This window comes from Phasianus colchicus, chromosome 9 (genome assembly GCF_987193195.1).
Source record: "Phasianus colchicus chromosome 9, bPhaCol1.hap1.1, whole genome shotgun sequence".
Classification (NCBI taxonomy): Eukaryota; Metazoa; Chordata; class Aves; order Galliformes; family Phasianidae; genus Phasianus; species Phasianus colchicus.
Window position 1 is genome coordinate 32594086 of NC_143444.1, and position 17406 is coordinate 32611491.

The following is a 17406-nucleotide window of genomic DNA, read 5'->3' on the forward strand; positions in this document are numbered from 1 at the left end:
TACAGGCAAGCTCTGTTTGCGCTGTTAGATATTCATCCACAAACATTACTGTTTGCTGCTCACAGAGGGTTCTGGTTCTCTAAATCACCATGTTTAATCCAACAGCAGGCAGTCCTCGAAAGGGGCAGCAGTCCACTAGAACCGGGTGTCCTGATCCCCCTGGCACATGCAGCACGGCACTCATCTGCCTCTTCCTGGAGCATAGGGCACCAGTTGTGCCACCGCTGCTGTCTGCTGGCAGAAGGTTTTCAGAGCGGTGCCGCTGCGGGGGTAGGCATGAGGGATGGTGATGGGAGGAGCAGCATTCCACAACAGCACTTCTCCAGAAGTAACATGCGTGTGTGCAGATGTGCAGAACTGATGTCCCTTTCTTCTAACTGCTCAGCAAAGTGAGACTGCCACTATCTGCACTCACCGGTCCTTCAGGCAATAACAAGCGCATGCAATGAAGGAAAGAAGCGGTGTCTCTTTTCCAATCACTGCACTGAGTCTGCCTGTGTCTACAGGCAGGAGTCTTACGTGCAGTAACACATGCGCACAGAAATGTGGAAGTAGCCTTTTTTTTCTCTAACCCCTCTGTTCCATGAATCCACCCAGGCCTATGGTCTGTTCTTCCAAGCAGTAGTAGAAATGGCTTCATTTGCACTAATTACTCGAGGTCTGGGTCACCTGCTCACAGCCCCCAGCATTCTTCCTCTGTTCGCTCTGCCCTTAACTACATACTTGGCCCCAGTCGAGCCCTGCGAATGGACCATCTTGGCTCCCCACTGTCCCTGTGGCATGCAGTTGACTCGTCACCATGGCACAGTGACACGTGTTCACCCCAGCGCCATGCATGTTTGTGCTGCAGGGCAGGCTGGTGCTTCCTGCGGGCTGGAATCTGGTTCTGCTGGTACTTCTCCACAGGTCAGGTGGACATGAAGCAGTCAGGACATGGACTACTGCCTTGGGGGAAAGAGCACTGCTTTGTCTCGTGCCTCTCCTTAATCCATGGTTGTCCAGTCTTCTGACTTGCCTGGGCTGTATTGAATGAACAGGAGTTGCCTTGGGCTGAATACGTAATATATATAAGCAACAGAACATTGTTAATGTATTTTTTAGCATTCCTTGATAGGCATTGAATTTGGCAGCGTTTTTCTGCATATAATGTATTTTCAAGTTGTATACTTTTAAAAATAACATGGCTTCCTTGCAAATTAAGCATAGTGCCACACTACCTGATCTCATACTTGATCTGGTGGTTGGCAACCCTACCTGTGGCAGGGGGGTTGGAATTTGATCCTTGAGGTCCCTTCCGTTCTAGGCCATTCTATGATTATTTGTCAGCACTGCTCTGTGCTGTCCTGGTGTCTTGGGGCCAGGCGGGCCAGGCTGCTTGGTGGGCAGAGCTGCCACCATGATGACATGGCAGCAGGGGGTGTGAGCCACACTGCAAGCTGAGCTGGGCCACATGTGGCCTGCAAGTTGGATATGCATGACTTACCCACATGCTGTGCAGCAGTGGAAAACTCCATTTCCTGTGATGCTCCAGAACTCAACTTTGCTGACTGACTGGCTGCTGTATTCCCGGAAATTAGAGCAGCACACACATCCACCCATACACCCACTGTGCATAATGTACCACACCCATACACCACAGAGTGCTCACAGGGGTTCTCAGTGCACCTAGAGTGCCCAGGAGCGGCCCAGGGAGCTCCGAGATTGGTCTGGTATGGTCCTGAGTACACTGAGGGCTACTTGGACTGCAGTAGAGTACACTGCACAGCCTTTAGGGCACTCTAGAGGACACTGAGAAGTTCAGGGTGTGTTGTAGGGTTCCCTTGAGTCCACTTGAGCATCATTGGAAGCCTGTAGGGCACTCGAGGCGGACACAGACAGGCTCTGGGAGTCCATTTGTGTGCCTTAGAATACAACAAAGTCCTCTTCTTTGTTAAGGCCTCCAAGAATGACATTCATGTTACCTGATTACATTTCATCTTCCTGATCTGATTAGGTTAGGCTCATTTAATTTTTGCAAAACACCTTTAATCACCTTGCAAAATCACCATCATTAAAAATAGAACCACCGAGCCGCTCTCCATCATATTTGAGAAGTCGTGGCTGTCTGGTGTGGTCCCGGATGACTGGAGGAAGGGTCACGTCACTCCCATTTACAAGAAAGGGAGCAAGGAGGACCCTGGGAACTACAGGCCGGTGAGTCTCACCTCTGTGCCTGGGAAGATCATGGAACAGATCATCCTGGATGACATGCTTGATCACATGAGGAAAGGGCGTGTGATCCGTGACAGCCAGCACGGCTTCACCAGAGGAAGGTCATGCTTGACCAATCTGGTGGCCTTTTATGATGGAGTGACGGCATCGGTGGACAAGGGAAAGGCGACCGATGTCATTTACCTGGACTTGAGCAAGGCCTTTGACATGGTCCCCCACCACATCCTTCTCTCCAAACTGGAGGGATGTGGATTTGATGGGTGGACCACTCGATGGATAAGAAACTGGTTGAAAGGCCGCAGACAGAGGGTGATCATCAATGGCTCTATGTCCAGGTGGAGGCTGGTAACGAGCGGCGTCCCCCAGGGATCTGTCTTGGGACCGGTGCTCTTTAACATCTTTATCAATGACATTGATGACGGAATTGAGTGCACCCTCAGCAAGTTTGCTGACGACACCAAGCTGAGTGGTGTGGTTGACACAGTTGAAGGACGGGATGCCATTCAGAGGGACCTCGAGAGGCTGGAAAGGTGGGCCCGGGTGAACCTGATGAGGTTCAACACTGCAAAGTGCAGAGTTTTGCACTTGGGCCGGAGGAATCCCAGGCATCCCTACAGACTGGAAGGAGCGGTCCTTGAGAGCAGCCCTGTGGAGAAGGACCTGGGGGTCTTGGTAGACGAAAAACTGAACATGAGCCAGCAGTGTGCCCTTGCGGCTTGGAAGGCAAATGGGATCCTGGGCTCCATCAGAAGAGGGGTGGCCAGCAGGGACAGAGAGGTGATTGTTCCCCTCTACTCAGCTCTTGTGAGGCCCCATCTGGAATACTGCGTCCAGGTCTGGAGCCCCCAGTACAAGAAAGACAGGGAGCTGTTGCAGAGGGTCCAGAGGAGGGCCACAAAGATGATCAGGGGACTGGAGCACCTCCCCTATGAGGACAGGCTGAGGGAGCTGGGCTTGTTCAGCCTGGAGAAAAGAAGGCTGCGGGGTGACCTCATTGCAGCCTTTCAGTACATAAAGGGAGCCTACAAAGAGGAGGGGAATCAACTCTTTGAAAGGGTGAGTGACAGCAGGACAAGGGGAAATGGTTTTAAGCTGAGGGAAGGGAGATATAGGTTGGATGTCAGGGGGAAATTCTTTACGGAGAGAGTGGTGAGGTACTGGAACAGGCTGCCCAGGGAGGTTGTGGATGCCCCGTCCCTGGAGGTGTTCAAAGCCAGATTGGATGGGGCCCTGGGCAGTCTGGTCTAGCATTAGGTGGAATGGTGGTGGCCCTGCATGTGGCAGGGGGGTTGGAGATTCATGATCCTTGAGGTCCCTTCCAACCCTGGCAATTCTGTGATTCTGTGATTATTTTTGGCATTTCTTTTTAATGCAAAAAAGGCATTTGTAAAAAAAAACATATTAAAAATAAAAAGTCAAAGGCTGAGAAAACGTCAATACAGTCTTGTGCTTTCTGCTAACGTGCCTTCACTCTATTATCTTAAATTTGCCTGCTGTAGTTGGACTTCGGTGCAGACTATTTAAATAAATGCAACATAAGTTCGGTCACTATTTTCACATATATTCATAAGGAATTAACACAGGCTTTCTGGCTTCGTATAATTTTTCCCTTTTTGTCTTCTTCCCTTTTCCAACTTTGCGTTCACCTGAAGTCAAAAGAATAAAGGAAACAGCGCCCGAGGCAGTACTATAAATCCTGCTCACCCCAGCGCCGAAGCCGTTTCCTCGGTCTCTGCTGCCACCGCGTGGTCAAAGCGCGGACTGCACCGGGGGCAGACAAGTGTCGGGGATCGGCGCGGGAGGCGGCTTTATGGAACGGTGAGGATCGGAGGAGCTGTGAGAGCACACCGGGCGAGTCCTTCCTTTGGTCGCGCTGCGCCATCACTCCGCCAACGCCTATCATAAGAGATCGTCGCAAAATGCCGATGCCGGGACCGGCGCAAGCATACGGCTGTGTGTAGTACTGGATCCAGCATAGCACGTGCGTACTGCAGCGCAGGAATTGGAGCGTGCGTAGTGCTGTGTCTAGCACGGCGCATGCGTATTGTTGTCTCGAAACACGCGCATGCGTACTGCTATGCAGCAACGCACACGTAGCAGTCTCTTGAAACGAGCATGCGTAGTACTGTCTCAGAAGTGGCGCATGCGTAGTAGTACTGTACCGTGAATGGCGCATGCATAGTGCGTTGAAGAGACGGACGCGTGCGTAATACGCTCTATTTAGAAAACCGAGTGCATAGCATTGTTCCCAGAATGGCGCATGCAAAGAGCTGAGCAGCGGCTGCCGCACGCGTGGTGCTCGGTCGAGACTGCTACATGTGCGGCGCAGTGAAGTGACCGGCGCATGCGTACAACTTCCTCCAGAACGAAACATGCGTAGAACAGCCCCTGAACTCGTGCACGCGTAGTACTGTGCAAGGAATGCGTGCCGGTGTGAAGTGCCTGGCGCATGCGTAGTACAGTACAAACACGAACGCATGCGTAGTTCTCTCTACGGAATGGCGCATGCGTATGGCTGTCTAAGGAATCGCGCATGCGTACTGCAACGCAGAGACTGAAACATGCGTAGCACGATCTGTGGAACGGCGCATGAGTACTACTGCCTCCAGAATTACTCATTAGTACAACAGGGCAGGGACTGACGCATGTGTATTACATTCGCTGGAATGCAGCATGCGTTCCACTGTCTCAGAAATCGCGCATTAGTGTCTCCATAGGCGCGTATGCGCAACGCCATGCAGTGACTGGCACATGCGTACAACTGTATCTGGAATTGCGCATGCGTACTGCTGCTTCTGGAAGTGCGCGTGCGTAATACAATACAATGATTTGCGCATGCGTACCACTGCCTCTGAGCACGCGCATGCGTACAATTGTGTTTTGAATAGCGCATGCGTAGTACAGTGATGACACTGCAGCATGGGTAATGCTGCGGAAGGAGCAGTGCGTGCGTAGTGCTTTCTCCAGGACTGCGTGTGCGTGCTACACTGAAACTGCGCATGTGTACTACAGTCTCGGAAATTGCCTTGTGTAGCACTGTATCTGATTTACGAGTGCACAGTACTGTGCTGAGACTGGCGCTTGCATAGTACCATCTCCAGAATCGCGTACGAGTAACTCTGAAATTGCGCAAGCGTAGTACAGAGAAGGGACTGGCGCATGCGTAGTTCTCTCTCCCGCTCTCAGGAATGGCGCATGCGTACTACTAGAGCCGCAATTGCGCATGCGAATACTGTCTCTGGAATCGCGCATGCGTCGCACTCCCCCTTTTGTGGTACATGCTTAGTGCTGTAGAGGGATTAGCGCATGCGCAGTGCTTGCTCCAGATGGCGCCTGCGTAGTACTCTCCAGAATGGCGCGTGCGCGGTGAGATATCAAGCACGGCACATGCGTACTAGTCTCCAGAATTACGCATACTTAGTGCCGCCTCTAGAATGGCGCGTGCGTAGTGCGGTGTCGAGCCTGGCGCATGCGTAGAACGCTCGGCGGGCGCTGCGTTGTCGCCGCCGCCATGGCGCTGGTGTCGGCGGACTCGCGCATCGCCGAGCTGCTGGCCGAGCTGCAGCGGCTGCTGGGGCACACGCAGGTGCGGGGGCGCGGGCGCACGGAGGGTCTGAGCCGCTCTGCTGCCTCCCGCCAGGCGTTCAGGTGGCTCTGGGGCGGCCTGAGGCCTGACTCTGGCTGTTTGCGTTTGTGCTTCGTCGCACGGCTCTGGGGTCGCGGTGACGGGTGTGGGGTTGGCGCCGCGGACGTGGGGACGGAGGCGCGGAGCGGGAGTTTGCAGCGTGGGTGCGGTGACTGGCGGGCGGGTGCCGGGCTGGGGGCCCGGTTTGGGGGCTGTGGGGGCGGCCCCCGCCGTGAGCCTGCTGCTTTACAGGAGGAGCGCTCCCGCAGCGAGCACAACCTCATCAACATCCAGAAGACGCACGAGAGGATGCAGACCGAGAACAAGAGTGAGCGAGCGGCGCCGGGAACCTGAAGGGCGCTGCGGGGCGGGGCTGTGAGGAAGGCGGGCTGCTGGGAGGGAGCGGGGTGATGGGGGAGGGTGGGGCTATCGGGACAGGAGGGGTGTTAAGCAGGGGCGGTTTTGGGGTAGGGCCATGGGAAGGGGGCGGGGTTTGAGGAAGGGGACGGAATTCCGTGAAAGGAGCGTGGCCTCACAGACATTCTTACCTTCCCCTCCAGTCTCTCCGTACTACCGCACGAAGCTGCGCGGGCTGTACACCACCGCCAAGGCGGATGCTGAGGCCGAGTGCAAGTAGGGCAGCCCCCGCATACCCACATCCCTACACCCCCACACCCCGCACCCCAACAACCCTACACCCTGCCCCGTGCCCCCCATGAATGGCAGCCGCCCTGATGGCACTCTGCAGCATCCTTCGCAAGGCGCTGGACAAGATTGCCGAGATCAAGTCTCTGCTGGAGGAGCGCCGCATCGGTACGTGCCTCCGTTGTGCTGCTGTGTCCCACACGCATGTGCCCCTTACCCCCACGTGTCCCTGCACAATCCTGTGCGCAGCCAGGCCGAGCTTACTCCATGTTTCTGTCCCCAAACTCTGCTTGTTTTCACCCGAATTCTCCCAACACATACCCGAATCCTTATGTATTCTTACTGTATTATTTTGTGTTTTAAAGACTCCTGTATGCACCCCCTGATACTACGGTATTTTGTATTACTTTTTTTTCCTATTTTTGAGTTGGTTGAAACCCCCAAATTCCCCCAAACTGTTCCTGTCCTTCCCAACTCTGCTAAATTCCCCCAGATGTCCCTGTGCGCTGCAGTTCCTTCCCATATCTGTTGTGTGTGTTTCTTTCTCTTTCTTTCCCCCCAGCTTTTCTGATGTGAGCTCAGGCCCCAGTTTTCCCAGCTTTCACCCCACATTCCTCTCAGATTCTCTTAGTATGTTCTGTTACATCCTGTCACACCATGTTCTGTTTTTCTGCTTTTACGCCCCAAATACCTGGAATTGCTCCCAAATCTCCCCCTGCATTCCCCACCCCCTTCCCCAACTGCCCCCCCAGTCTTGGTGTCACCCTGTCGCCCCACTGTGCCACAGCCGCCAAGATTGCAGGGATCTACAGTGACGCAGAGCCACCACGCAAGACGATGCGCCGGGGCGTGCTGATGACACTGCTGCAGCAGTCGGCCATGACGCTGCCGCTCTGGATTGGCAAGCCAGGCGACAAGTAGGTCCTCCCTCACCCCCCCAGTGCACCCCTCCCCACAGGTTGCCCTGAACTCCTAGACCCACACCACACCCCGCCCTACACTTTGCCCTGAGCCCCCCGTTCCACACCACACCCTAACCCCATCCACTGCTTCTGGACCCCGACTCCAAAGCATAGCCCTAACCCTACACGTGACATCCAGACACACAGCAAATCCCACCCCCTGCTCTACACCATAGCCCCCAGCCCCATCCAGGAAACCCGATCCCGCCCAAAACTCCCCCTGACCATGCCCTTGCTCTCTCTCTCCTTGCACCCCATCAAACCCCAGGTTAGGCTCTGTTCCCTGACCCCTGTCCTGAATTGCCAGCTTCCCCCTGACTGCACTGCAGAACCCCAAATCCCATCCCAGCCTTACCCCTCACCCTAACTCCCACCTGCCAACCCACACCCCCCACCCTCAGGCCGCCCCCGCTGTGCGGCGCCATGCCGGCAGCTGGGGACTACGTGGCCAAGCCTGGGGACAAAGTGGCGGCACGCGTCAAGGCGGTGGATGGCGACGAGCAGTGGATCCTGGCTGAGGTGGTCAGCTACAGCCATGCTGCCAACAAGTGTGTGGAGGGGGTGAGAGGGTGGGAGGTGGGGAGGGAAGGGGGCAGGGTTGTGGGGGGTGGTAGCAAGGGGCTGAGGAGGCGGTTTGGGCATTTTGGGGGGGAATGGGGCATGGCACGGGGCAGTGTGGGGCATTTTGGGAACACTGCAGCCACTGCTCCTTGTAGGGCTGTGGGGTGCTCTGCGGTCACAGCACTTCCCCACATTTTGCTGTAGTTTAATCCTTTTTCCTTTTTCCCTTCTCCCTGCCCCAGGTATGAGGTGGACGACATCGATGAGGAGGGCAAAGAGTGAGCACCCCCACCCCTCAACTGTACCCCCAGCCCCACAACTCCCCAGCAACCCCACAACCCCCTCCCAAAGCTCTCCCCAATCCCTCCAACTCCCTCCTTATCACTCCCTAGCTCCCCCCAAACTCCTTCCTCAAACCCCTCAAAACACCCCAACTCCCCACAAACCCCCTCCCCATGCCCCCATCCTCCCAGTTCCCCACAAACTTCTCCTAGTTCTCACCAAACCTTCCCAAATCCTCTCCACACACCTCCCCAAAGCTGTCTAGCTCTCCCAAACTCCCTCCCCACAACCACCATACCACAAAACTCTCCTCAACCCCCCCAAACCTGCTTTCCACACCCCTCATCTGCCCCCAACCTGCACTCATTGCTCCCCCCCACCATCCTGTAGGAGGCACACGCTCAGCCGGCGCCGTGTGATCCCTCTGCCGCAGTGGAAGGCAAACCCTGAGACCGACCCTGAAGCGCTGTTCCAGCGTGAGCAGCTGGTGCTGGCACTGTACCCGCAGACCACCTGCTTCTACCGCGCCCTCATCCATGCACCACCGCAGCGGGTACAGCCCCACTTTGCCCTGGATATCGGCCCCGCCCTGTCCCCAGTGCTCACTCATTACTACTGCTGTTTTTCACCCCACACATGCAGCCACAGGACGACTACTCAGTGCTGTTCGAGGACACGTCGTATGCTGACGGTTACTCACCGCCGCTGAACGTGGCGCAGCGCTATGTTGTCGCCTGCAAGGAGACCAAGAAGAAGTGACCCTCGCAGTTGGGGTATTTTGGGCCATTCTGGGGATTTTTCGCGGTCTGTGGGTCTGTGAGGGTTACGCAGAGTCCAGATGCTATGGGTTGTGCTGTCTTGGGGATGAATTTGGGGCACTTTGGGTATTTGCTGTCATGGGTGAGGGGCTGTAGGGACCCCATAGTGGCACCATGAGGGCCATAAAATCACAACATTCCACCCCAAAACACACCCCATACTGCTGTAAAGGACCCTGAACTCACCACATTGCGCCCCACAGCAATCCACAGGGAATCCAGACTCACTGCATAGGGCCCTAAAGTGTCCCCCATGACCCCAAACTCATCCTTATGGGCCCCACAGTGAACCATAGGTATCCCAGGGACACCAGACCCACCCCATAGGGCCTCAGAGTGACCTACAGACACCTAGTGTCCATCAGGGACCCCAGACCCACCGCTAAGGACCACAGAGTGACCCACATGACCCCCAGACACACTCCACATGCGTCCAGAGCATCCCTCAAGGATCCCACATGCCCTGCAGGACTTGGAAGCGTGCACTGGAAGATTGCAAAGTCCCTCTAATTGACCCCAAAATGCTACGTGGGGACCACATAGAGCTCAGAATTACTTGACCGTGTGGGCCCCAAAGTGACCTTAACAACCTCAAATCCATCTGAACGACCCCCATCCATCCCCAGGATCCCATTCCCTTCCAGGATCCAAAAGAATGGTGCTGGGAGCAATTCCAGCCATTGCTTTATTGGGAATAAATTAAGTTAGAAAGCAACAGAGGGAGAGGTGGCTTCACTCAGGTTCCGCCTGCTGGCCCTGCAGCAGCTCATCCGTCCAATGGCCCTGTGGGAGCAGAGGTCAACGGGTGGGGTAAAAGATTGGGGGGCATGGTCAGGGCATCGGGGCTGGGGTCAGAGGCCGGTGGGAGGGGCTTACCAAGGTAGGGTCTCCCAGCTCCACCCATTCATCGTCGCCATCCCCGCAGCCAATCAGCTCTCCCCACAGCACCTCCTGCTGGCAGCTGAGGGTGGAGCTTGGCGCTGATCACGCCCACTTAATTGACTCCGCCCTCCCTAAGCCCGGGTTACTCACCTGGGGCAGGTCCCGCCCAGTGGAAGCAGTTCCTTTGGCTCCGCCCCCAGGAAGTGTGGGGCAAGGCAGCGGGCATGGCAGCGGGCAGGGCAGGGGGGGTGGGGACAGCGGAGAGTGGGGCCCTGGGGGGTGGAGCCGCGTAGAGGAGGCGGGGTCACACCAGGCCACAGCCTCTTTATAATGCATCCGCTTCAAGATTCCTCTGAATGTCCCAGGTAGCAGTTTAAAGGCCCAAGAACTCATCAGGATGACCCTGAAGCAACCATTTGGGACCCCAAACCCGCCCACTCCAGGGACACCAAATCCATCCTATGGGCACCAAGCTGACCCTTAACATCCCCACAGGACCTCAACAACATTTTAGAGGCCGGTCATCAAAAATAATGACCTCAAAATACCACGCTTGGACTGCAGAGCCCACAGAGTGACCCCAAATCACCTGTTTCAAAGCCCCCACACCCCTCTGAATGACCTCAATATGACAGAGGGGACCCTGAGCGCCACAGATGTTCCTCACAGCATACCAGCATGACACAGGGGAGACCCCAAAATACCCAATTAACACACCGCTAATTCCTTCTACCGACCCCCAAAATGCCTCCAAACGACCCCAAAGATTCCAAGCCCCCAAGCTCACCTCGCAGGGCTCCGAACACAGCGTGCACGTAGGGGGCGTGGCCAAAGTGCTCGCGGGCCGCTTCCTGGGGCGTGGCCTCGGCCCTCCCGGGTCGATTTCCATAACGATGTGAGGGGGTGGGGCCGGGCGGAGGGCGGGGCCTGGAGGGAAGCGGAGCCAGCGCAGGCGCAGTGGGAGGCGGCGCCAGGGCGGGGCCCAGAGCAGGCAGGGCAGCATACGAAGCGCGAAAGCGATTGGCTGCTCGCCGGGAAGGGGGCGGGGCTTGGCATCCTGGAGGCGGCGGGAAGCGGCGGGGTGCTGCCACGCCCACTCGAACTGCACAGAAGGTGCGGCTTAGCGAAACTGGGCGGGGAGCGCAGGCGGCGCGATGGTGGAGGAGCCGGGCTGAGGGGAGGTGGGACAACGGGCTGGGCGGGGCTTAGGGGTGCGGCAGCGCTGGATGGGCGGGGATAAGGGAGAGGGGCTTAGAAAGAGATCCGCCTACTGTGAGACCGGGACCGGGGGGGGGCGGGGCTTCTCGAGAGCGAGGCGCTGCTCGGTGGTCTGTGGGGGTGGACCGAAGGGGGACATGTCCTACCCGGAGCGCCGCTACGTCGGACGGAAAGCCGTGCACGTAGAGCTCCATCTGCCTGCGGGAGAGACGGCCGCGACGTGACACCCGCCGACCCCCGCATCGCCGCACTTCCGGCCCTGGTTCCCCGGCTTTCGGTTACCCACCACGGCCCGCGGCCGCTCGTGCGCCGCGCCCCACCCTTCTGCCGCCCCGCGTTGTGCTGCCGCAGTCGCCGCCACGGGTCGTGCGTGAATCCCACGTAGGTGCGGGGCCGGCCGCGGGGACCGGGGGCGCTCAGGAGATACACAGCGCGCAGCGGCATGGCCCCAGAGAGCGGCAAATCCAGCGCCGTGTCCCAGCCGATTTCCGGTCCCTACACACTCACTTCCGCTCTATTCCGTTCACCTCTGCTCCCGTCCAATTGCTTCCGGGTTAATTTACGCATCTCTGGTCGTAGCCCGTTACCTCCCTAATGCTGCACTTCCGCCACGCTACCCATAATCCCTCGCACCCCCACGGAAATGCTTGTCCTGGAAATTTCCTGGAAATTTCTCGTGACTGATACCTTGAAAAGCGGCACTTCCGCCTCGCTACCCACAAAACTCCAGGGCTGCTGTTTCTCCCTGTTTATCCCACCTCTTCCGGCTCTGCTCCGGGCTCCGATTGGCCAAGTGGCCCCGGGCGGGCGGAAGCGGTGCTAGGCTGGAGCTGGAGTTGGCCCCGCTGCAGCTCCAGTTCCTGCTCTTTCTCCATCTCATCGCACTCAGATCCATACTCCTGTGTGGGAGGGACAGTGATCCCCAGCTCCACAGCACTGAGCCCTCTTCACTGCGCCACAGAACTGCTTCACAGGGTGGGAGTGAGCACCGTGAGAAGCCGTAGGGCTCAGCACACAGACACGGGACAGCCAGGCCAGGCCGTGGGGCAGGAGAATGAAGGCAGTGAGGTTTGGGGCGGGGAGCACCGAGTGGTAGGGGTGGCACCATCTAGACGTGGAACAGAAGTGGGGTTAACGGGGGTGGGGGGTGGAATTGTGGGGCAGGGCTGTGGGGTCAAGTAGGATCAGTGGGGCTAGGAGCCATGGAGGAGGTTAGTGAGAGAGGTCCATGATGTTGGAAACATCCAAATAATTTTTGTCAGGATGGTATCTCTGATAAAAGCAGATTTTATTCACGGGCATCCCGCAAACAGGAGCACCTATGGACACAAGATGACAGTCTTTATACCCTGTTTTTCCCTTTACCTATCTCCCTGCCCTGTTTCCCCGTTGGCTGGGTACTCCAGGTTCACAATCTTATCAGTTTACGTTTGTTGATTCGTGTGTTATCTGGTGTCAGTCAGTAGCCATCCTGTTGTTTCCAAGATGTCTCAGTGCTCTTCTTGTCCCATTGATATGGTGATTGTCTCCAAGTCTTCGTTAAACAAAGAGCACCAGGGAGGGGAGGATGATGCCAGGCCTTCCGATGTCTCTTCAGGCGCTTCCTCGGGCAAAGCTGTTATCTGGTTTGATCTCGTGCAGGATCTTCTTGCAATGTGTGTGACAGAATACACATATATATACCTATATAGAGAGCGTGCATTCCTGGGAGGGTTTGTCTAGAGGATAAGTGATGTAAACTATCAGAGATCTTCCCCAAGTTAAGTAGAAGGACTCCCAAAAAGAACTATTACAACGGAGATCATGAAATTAAAAAAAATATATTATCCAATTCTAATGCAGAAACAACATTTGATTCCCACAATGAGATCAGCAAGGCAGGGGGCTGTGGGGCAGCAGGGATAGAGGCCATTGGGGGGCTTTATCTGGTAGTGGTTCTGCAGCTCTGCACAGTGGGTCTGTCCTGAGGTGAAGTTAAGGACGGGATGGAGTCCTCCTGCCTGGAGAGATGAGGGGTCCATGTGGGGCACAGGTGTATTCCATTCCAGGGTCCCCTTTGGGGGCTGTTGGGCATAGAGGAGTAATGGGGGTGTTCCTCCACCTCACTCGATGGCCACCATCTCCACACTGTAGCACAAAGGGATGCTCTATGTCACCGTGTTGTCACCCAGCACCTCTGGTGCTTCACTGGGGCTGAGAGGACAGATGGCCAGGTCACTTCCAGCATCACCCCAACACTGTCACCCCAGCATCACCCCCTGGTGTCATCTCCCACTCATAGTCCAATGTCAATTCCCAGCAACACCCCAGTGTCACATCACACTATAATCCCATCCATGTCGCCCCCCAGTCGCCATGTCACCCAACATCACTGCCCAACAATGTCACTCCCAAACATCACACTAGCTTCCCCCAAGCATGACACCTGAAATGTCAGCCCAGCTTCACTCCCTGAATCAACTAATGACCCCGCAGTGTCAACCCTGTGTCATCCCCCAAAACTTTCTCCCCAACATCACTGCAGTATCAACCCCCAAAATCATCCCAGTGTCATTCTTAGATGTTATGCCCCAGAGCTACCCCAAAATCAACATTAACCAGCATCTCCCCAAAAATGTAACACCAGACTCATCCTAGTGTCACCCTAGCTTCACTGCCTGACATCAACCCAACAATGTCACCCTAGTTTTTCCTCTGCCATCAAAAGAGAGAACGGGCTGGCGATGGCTTGGTGCAGACCCACAGCAGTCCTAGCGGCGAAGTGATTTCCGCGGTCTCTGGTGCCACCGCGTGGCCGATCGGCAAAAGTGCGTCGCAGTTGTTTCCGCGATCTCTCGCGTCCCCTCGTGGCCAATCGGGGGAACTGCATCGAGGTTGTTTCAGCGGTCTCTGGTGCCCCCCGCGGTCAATCGGCAGAATTGCGGCAGCGTTGCTATGTTGCCGCAGGCAGCAGGGCGCATGCGCGCAGGCACGCGGAAGTGGTGCGCGCACGGTCCCGCTCCTCTGCGCAGGCACCCCAACCATCTGCGCTATGCTCGGTCCTCCGGGAAGTAGTGCGCATGCGCCACAAGCTTTCCAATCGCACACGTTTCTTCGAAGCCCTGAGATGCAGGTGAGCAGTCAATACTTGGACCGCCGGCTCCGCGACACTTTTCTCTCTTCCGATCCAGAATGCTCCTCGTCTGTTTCCTCGGGCGGTTTTATGCCCCGGTCTGCTTCGAGAACGTACTGAACGCGCTGCAAACGACGGCGCGTGCGTTTTGCGGCCGTGAGGAAAGCGTGCGTATTGCGGCGTCGAGGCTGGCGCGCGCGCAGAGCACGTGGCACACGCGCATTGCGGGGCACAGCCAGGCGCATGCGCCGTGGCGGGCAGAGTCCGGCGCATGCCCCGTTCGGAACAGAATCCAGTGCGTGCGTAGCGCTTTTTTTTTTTTTCTTCTTCTTCTTTTTTTTTTTTTTTTTTTAAACCACTGGCGCATGCGTCGTGCTTTCTCATGAATCGCGCGTCCGTACTCCGTGCCGTTGTCTCGAGAACCGCGCCTGCGTAGTGCGGTGCGGAGACTGCCGCGTGCGCGGTGCCTAGCTTGGCCCGTGTGCGTTGCTCTCGCGAGACTTGCTTTTCCAGGAACGCTGCGGTGCAGGGCTGGGGCTGGAGCCGCAAACGTCTGCTCCTCCACCGCGGCGGCAGGCACGCTGGGTGCCACGAGGCGCTGAGGGGCAGCCGTGAGCCGACCCGGTCCGTTCCCGGGTGGGCTCGGGCATAAATCGGCGGAAATAGACGAGGGGCATCCTGGATTAGAAGGGGAAATTATCGCTGAGCCGGCGCTCCGAGAGTCGGCTGCTTGCCCGTCCCCGCAGTGGTCTGTCGAAACAATTGCTATCTTTCAGTTGACGCGCGCGTGTTCGCTATTATCTGGAGGACTGATCACCATAGAGAGCGGCGGATTAGCGGCGCAGAGCGGTTAAAACGCCACTTCCGCGTTTCTACGCGCATGCGTTGTACAGCTTGCCGGCCTGAGCGGCGGGCAGCGGCAGTTCCGCGCAGTGGCCACGAGGTGGCAGCAGAGACCGCGGGAAGAACTCCGGCGGCATTGCCGGGGACCCGCGGCGCAGGCCGTGGCGATCCGTTCTGCGTTGTGATGACGGGGGAAGAGCGCGAAGTTCGAAGCGGGGGGAAAAGACGAAGAAAACAAAGGGAAACTACTCCAGACCCCGGAAAGCTGTGCTAAGTGCTTATGAATATCTGTTAAAAAAGAAAACAGACTCGTTTTTGCCAGCATCCATTGCACTGTTTCTAAATATTCACATACCGAAATGTAACTGCCCGGCAAATTTAACGATAACGAAATAAAGCACTTTGGCAGAAAGCACAGGGCTATATTAACGTTTGCTCAGCCTCTGTCTTGTTCACGTTTTAATGTGTTTTTTTCCAAGGTCTTTCTTCAACTCCAGGTTTCATTTTTGGCTTTTTATTCTTTTTAATGCCATAAAACGGGTAGTTTTAGGCCCTAGCAGGTCTACGCAGGCAGAGACAAAGTTGCAGTTCTGAGATTCTTGGGGACCGTTACATCATTTCCACAAAGATTAACAAAACCTGCAGTTCTCCACTTAAGTTTACAGATGGAAAACATGAATTCAGCTGCATGGAAAGAATCGATGTGTCACAGCTGCCATCGGCAGGATGGCCAGAGAGTTGTGCAGGTCCACTGCTTGCTCAGCTGCACCTTCTTATCTGCCCTTCCCTGGTCCTCCTGCAGCTGGACAGATAGCCCACAAGGGCACGGGGGACGCAGACCCCCCCGGCCAGCCGCAGCAGTCGCTCCTGCCAGTGCTCCCTTTCCTCCCGACCATTCCCATTTTGCAGGCTGGTGCCCTGTGTGGCAGAGGAGGAGAGAGCTGCGGGCAGAAGGAAAACAGGGTGCTGGGATTCCTCCAGCCCGCTGCCAGATGTCTTCTCTGGCATGTTGGGGGTGGGCAGAGGACTGTGGGAGCAGCTTCGAGGCTCTGGGCAGGAGGGAAGGCAGCAAAGATGCAGCTTCAGGCAGCGGACTCTGAGCTGGAGCGGTGCAGCCAGGCACGGCTGCACAGCTCACAGTCTGGACACACGGAAGAAGTTCGTCCAGCTGAGGGCTGCAGGGCTGTCCTTACCAAGCGCTCCCCCATGCTGCAGTTCTGCATGGGCACCGATTGCTCAAGCTCTTCCCACTGCAGGAGCTCAGAAGCGACAACAGCCCCGACCCCAAACCAGGCAGGTAATGACAACATACACACACAGATACACACCCGCTACAGAATCTGGCACTCTACAGTCCTCCCAGAGCTTGTTGCTGCTTTTTAGGCTGCTCCACCGCTATTCTGTCCTTTTCCCTTCATTCCCCTATGTCTCGCCCCCTTCCTTTGCCCCGTGCCATCCCCATTCCTTTTTCAGGCTTCCTCCTTTCTTTCCTCACTTCCTTCCCCGTCCCTTCCCCCACAGGCAACGGCCTGTGTTCTGCTGCTGTTTCAGCTGACAATCCTGAAACCACACTTTTCAAAGACATTGGATCAGATCGCATACTGTCACTGATTTAAAAAAGAAAACAACAAGTGCAGTATTATGTATGGATAACAAACTCCTACCTGCTTGAAAAACAGTAGCAGCTCCTCATCCTGGAGTGTCACCATCACCCCCACGTTGGGCTGGCACTGCTCATCTGCCCCGCACTGCTGCTCAAACTCCTGGCACAGCCTGCCACCTCCTTGTGTCACCTCCACGTGCCACCTCCTCTTGCCTCTGTAGTTCTGACCCCACGCGTCAACCCCATGTCCCTCCGTGTCCCCCCATGTCCCTGTGTCCCCATGTGCCCTCTCATGTCCCCTCAAGTCCTCCCACGCCCCCTGCCCCGCTTTGCTCCGTGCCGATGTTGTCGGCTTGAGGACAGGGACGGGGATGCCTGTGGGAGTGGAGTCCGGGGAGACGTTGCTGGCCATGCGCAGTGGGGTGATGGTGTCCTCGGGGCATGGCTGTGACAGTGGGGTGAGGGTAGCACCCCACAAGTGGGGATCATTGCCCCCAAAATGGGGCTTGTGCCCCCTGCATGTGGGCAAGTTGTATGGGGAGCACGTTCTGGAGATGCTTTGTCTGTTCTCCAGATCTGCAGTGACTTCAGCAATCCCACGTCGTGCCGCAGCAGAAATGGGTCCTGCGGTACGTCAGTGATCT

The 17406-nt window shown here is 56.5% G+C and overlaps 2 protein-coding genes and 1 pseudogene across 8 annotated transcripts; 1 reads left to right on the plus strand and 2 right to left on the minus strand.

Annotated features, from left to right (window-relative positions):
- Positions 1-69: 69 nt before the first annotated feature.
- Positions 70-4761, minus strand: LOC149916930 (uncharacterized; annotated as a pseudogene). The gene is made up of 2 exons (XR_016469405.1): positions 3916-4761; positions 70-1020 (listed from the first exon to the last, which is right to left on the minus strand). The product of XR_016469405.1 is annotated as an uncharacterized LOC149916930 (transcript).
- Positions 4762-5632: 871 nt separating this feature from the next.
- On the plus strand, positions 5633-9879 carry SGF29 (SAGA complex associated factor 29). Of its 5 annotated transcripts, none has more exons than XM_090146871.1 (10): positions 5636-5797; positions 6089-6164; positions 6397-6469; positions 6585-6649; positions 7269-7398; positions 7845-7991; positions 8247-8282; positions 8677-8839; positions 8929-9059; positions 9521-9879. In XM_090146871.1, exons 1-9 carry the CDS (start codon positions 5681-5683, stop codon positions 9043-9045), a joined length of 924 nt encoding a protein of 307 aa, XP_090002997.1. In that variant the 5' UTR covers positions 5636-5680; the 3' UTR covers positions 9046-9059; positions 9521-9879. The 5 variants fall into 5 exon arrangements, with proteins under 5 accessions (XP_090002999.1, XP_090002998.1, XP_090002997.1 ...); XM_031604521.2 differs by having other exon boundaries at positions 5637-5797; positions 9574-9879; XM_031604515.2 differs by having other exon boundaries at positions 5637-5797; positions 8929-9879.
- LOC116236044 (structure-specific endonuclease subunit SLX1-like) lies at positions 9759-11893 on the minus strand. Of its 2 annotated transcripts, none has more exons than XM_031604541.2 (6): positions 11491-11893; positions 11351-11402; positions 10774-11088; positions 10137-10258; positions 9981-10065; positions 9759-9887 (listed from the first exon to the last, which is right to left on the minus strand). In XM_031604541.2, the coding sequence occupies exons 1-6, from the start codon at positions 11646-11648 to the stop codon at positions 9837-9839; spliced, it is 783 nt and encodes a 260-aa protein (XP_031460401.1). In that variant the 5' UTR covers positions 11649-11893; the 3' UTR covers positions 9759-9836. The 2 variants fall into 2 exon arrangements, with proteins under 2 accessions (XP_031460401.1, XP_090003000.1); XM_090146874.1 differs by having other exon boundaries at positions 11351-11398; positions 11491-11624.
- Between the last annotated feature and the right edge of the window lie 5513 nt (positions 11894-17406).

What these genes read in the sequence shown, in the direction of transcription:
- SGF29 (XM_090146871.1), top strand. Translation starts at nt 5,681, where the DNA reads ATGCGTAGAACGCTCGGCGGGCGCTGCGTTGTCGCCGCCGCCATGGCG. An exon ending in GGCTGCTGGGGCACACGCAG is followed by an intron (nt 5,798 to 6,088) that starts GTGCGGGGGCGC and finishes GCTGCTTTACAG; the next exon opens with GAGGAGCGCTCCCGCAGCGA. An exon ending in GATGCTGAGGCCGAGTGCAA is followed by an intron (nt 6,470 to 6,584) that starts GTAGGGCAGCCC and finishes GGCACTCTGCAG; the next exon opens with CATCCTTCGCAAGGCGCTGG.
- LOC116236044 (XM_031604541.2), bottom strand. Translation starts at nt 11,648, where the DNA reads ATGCCGCTGCGCGCTGTGTATCTCCTGAGCGCCCCCGGTCCCCGCGGC. An exon ending in ACGAGCGGCCGCGGGCCGTG is followed by an intron (nt 11,403 to 11,490) that starts GTGGGTAACCGA and finishes TCTCTCCCGCAG; the next exon opens with GCAGATGGAGCTCTACGTGC. An exon ending in CCGACGTAGCGGCGCTCCGG is followed by an intron (nt 11,089 to 11,350) that starts GTAGGACATGTC and finishes CCTTCTGTGCAG; the next exon opens with TTCGAGTGGGCGTGGCAGCA.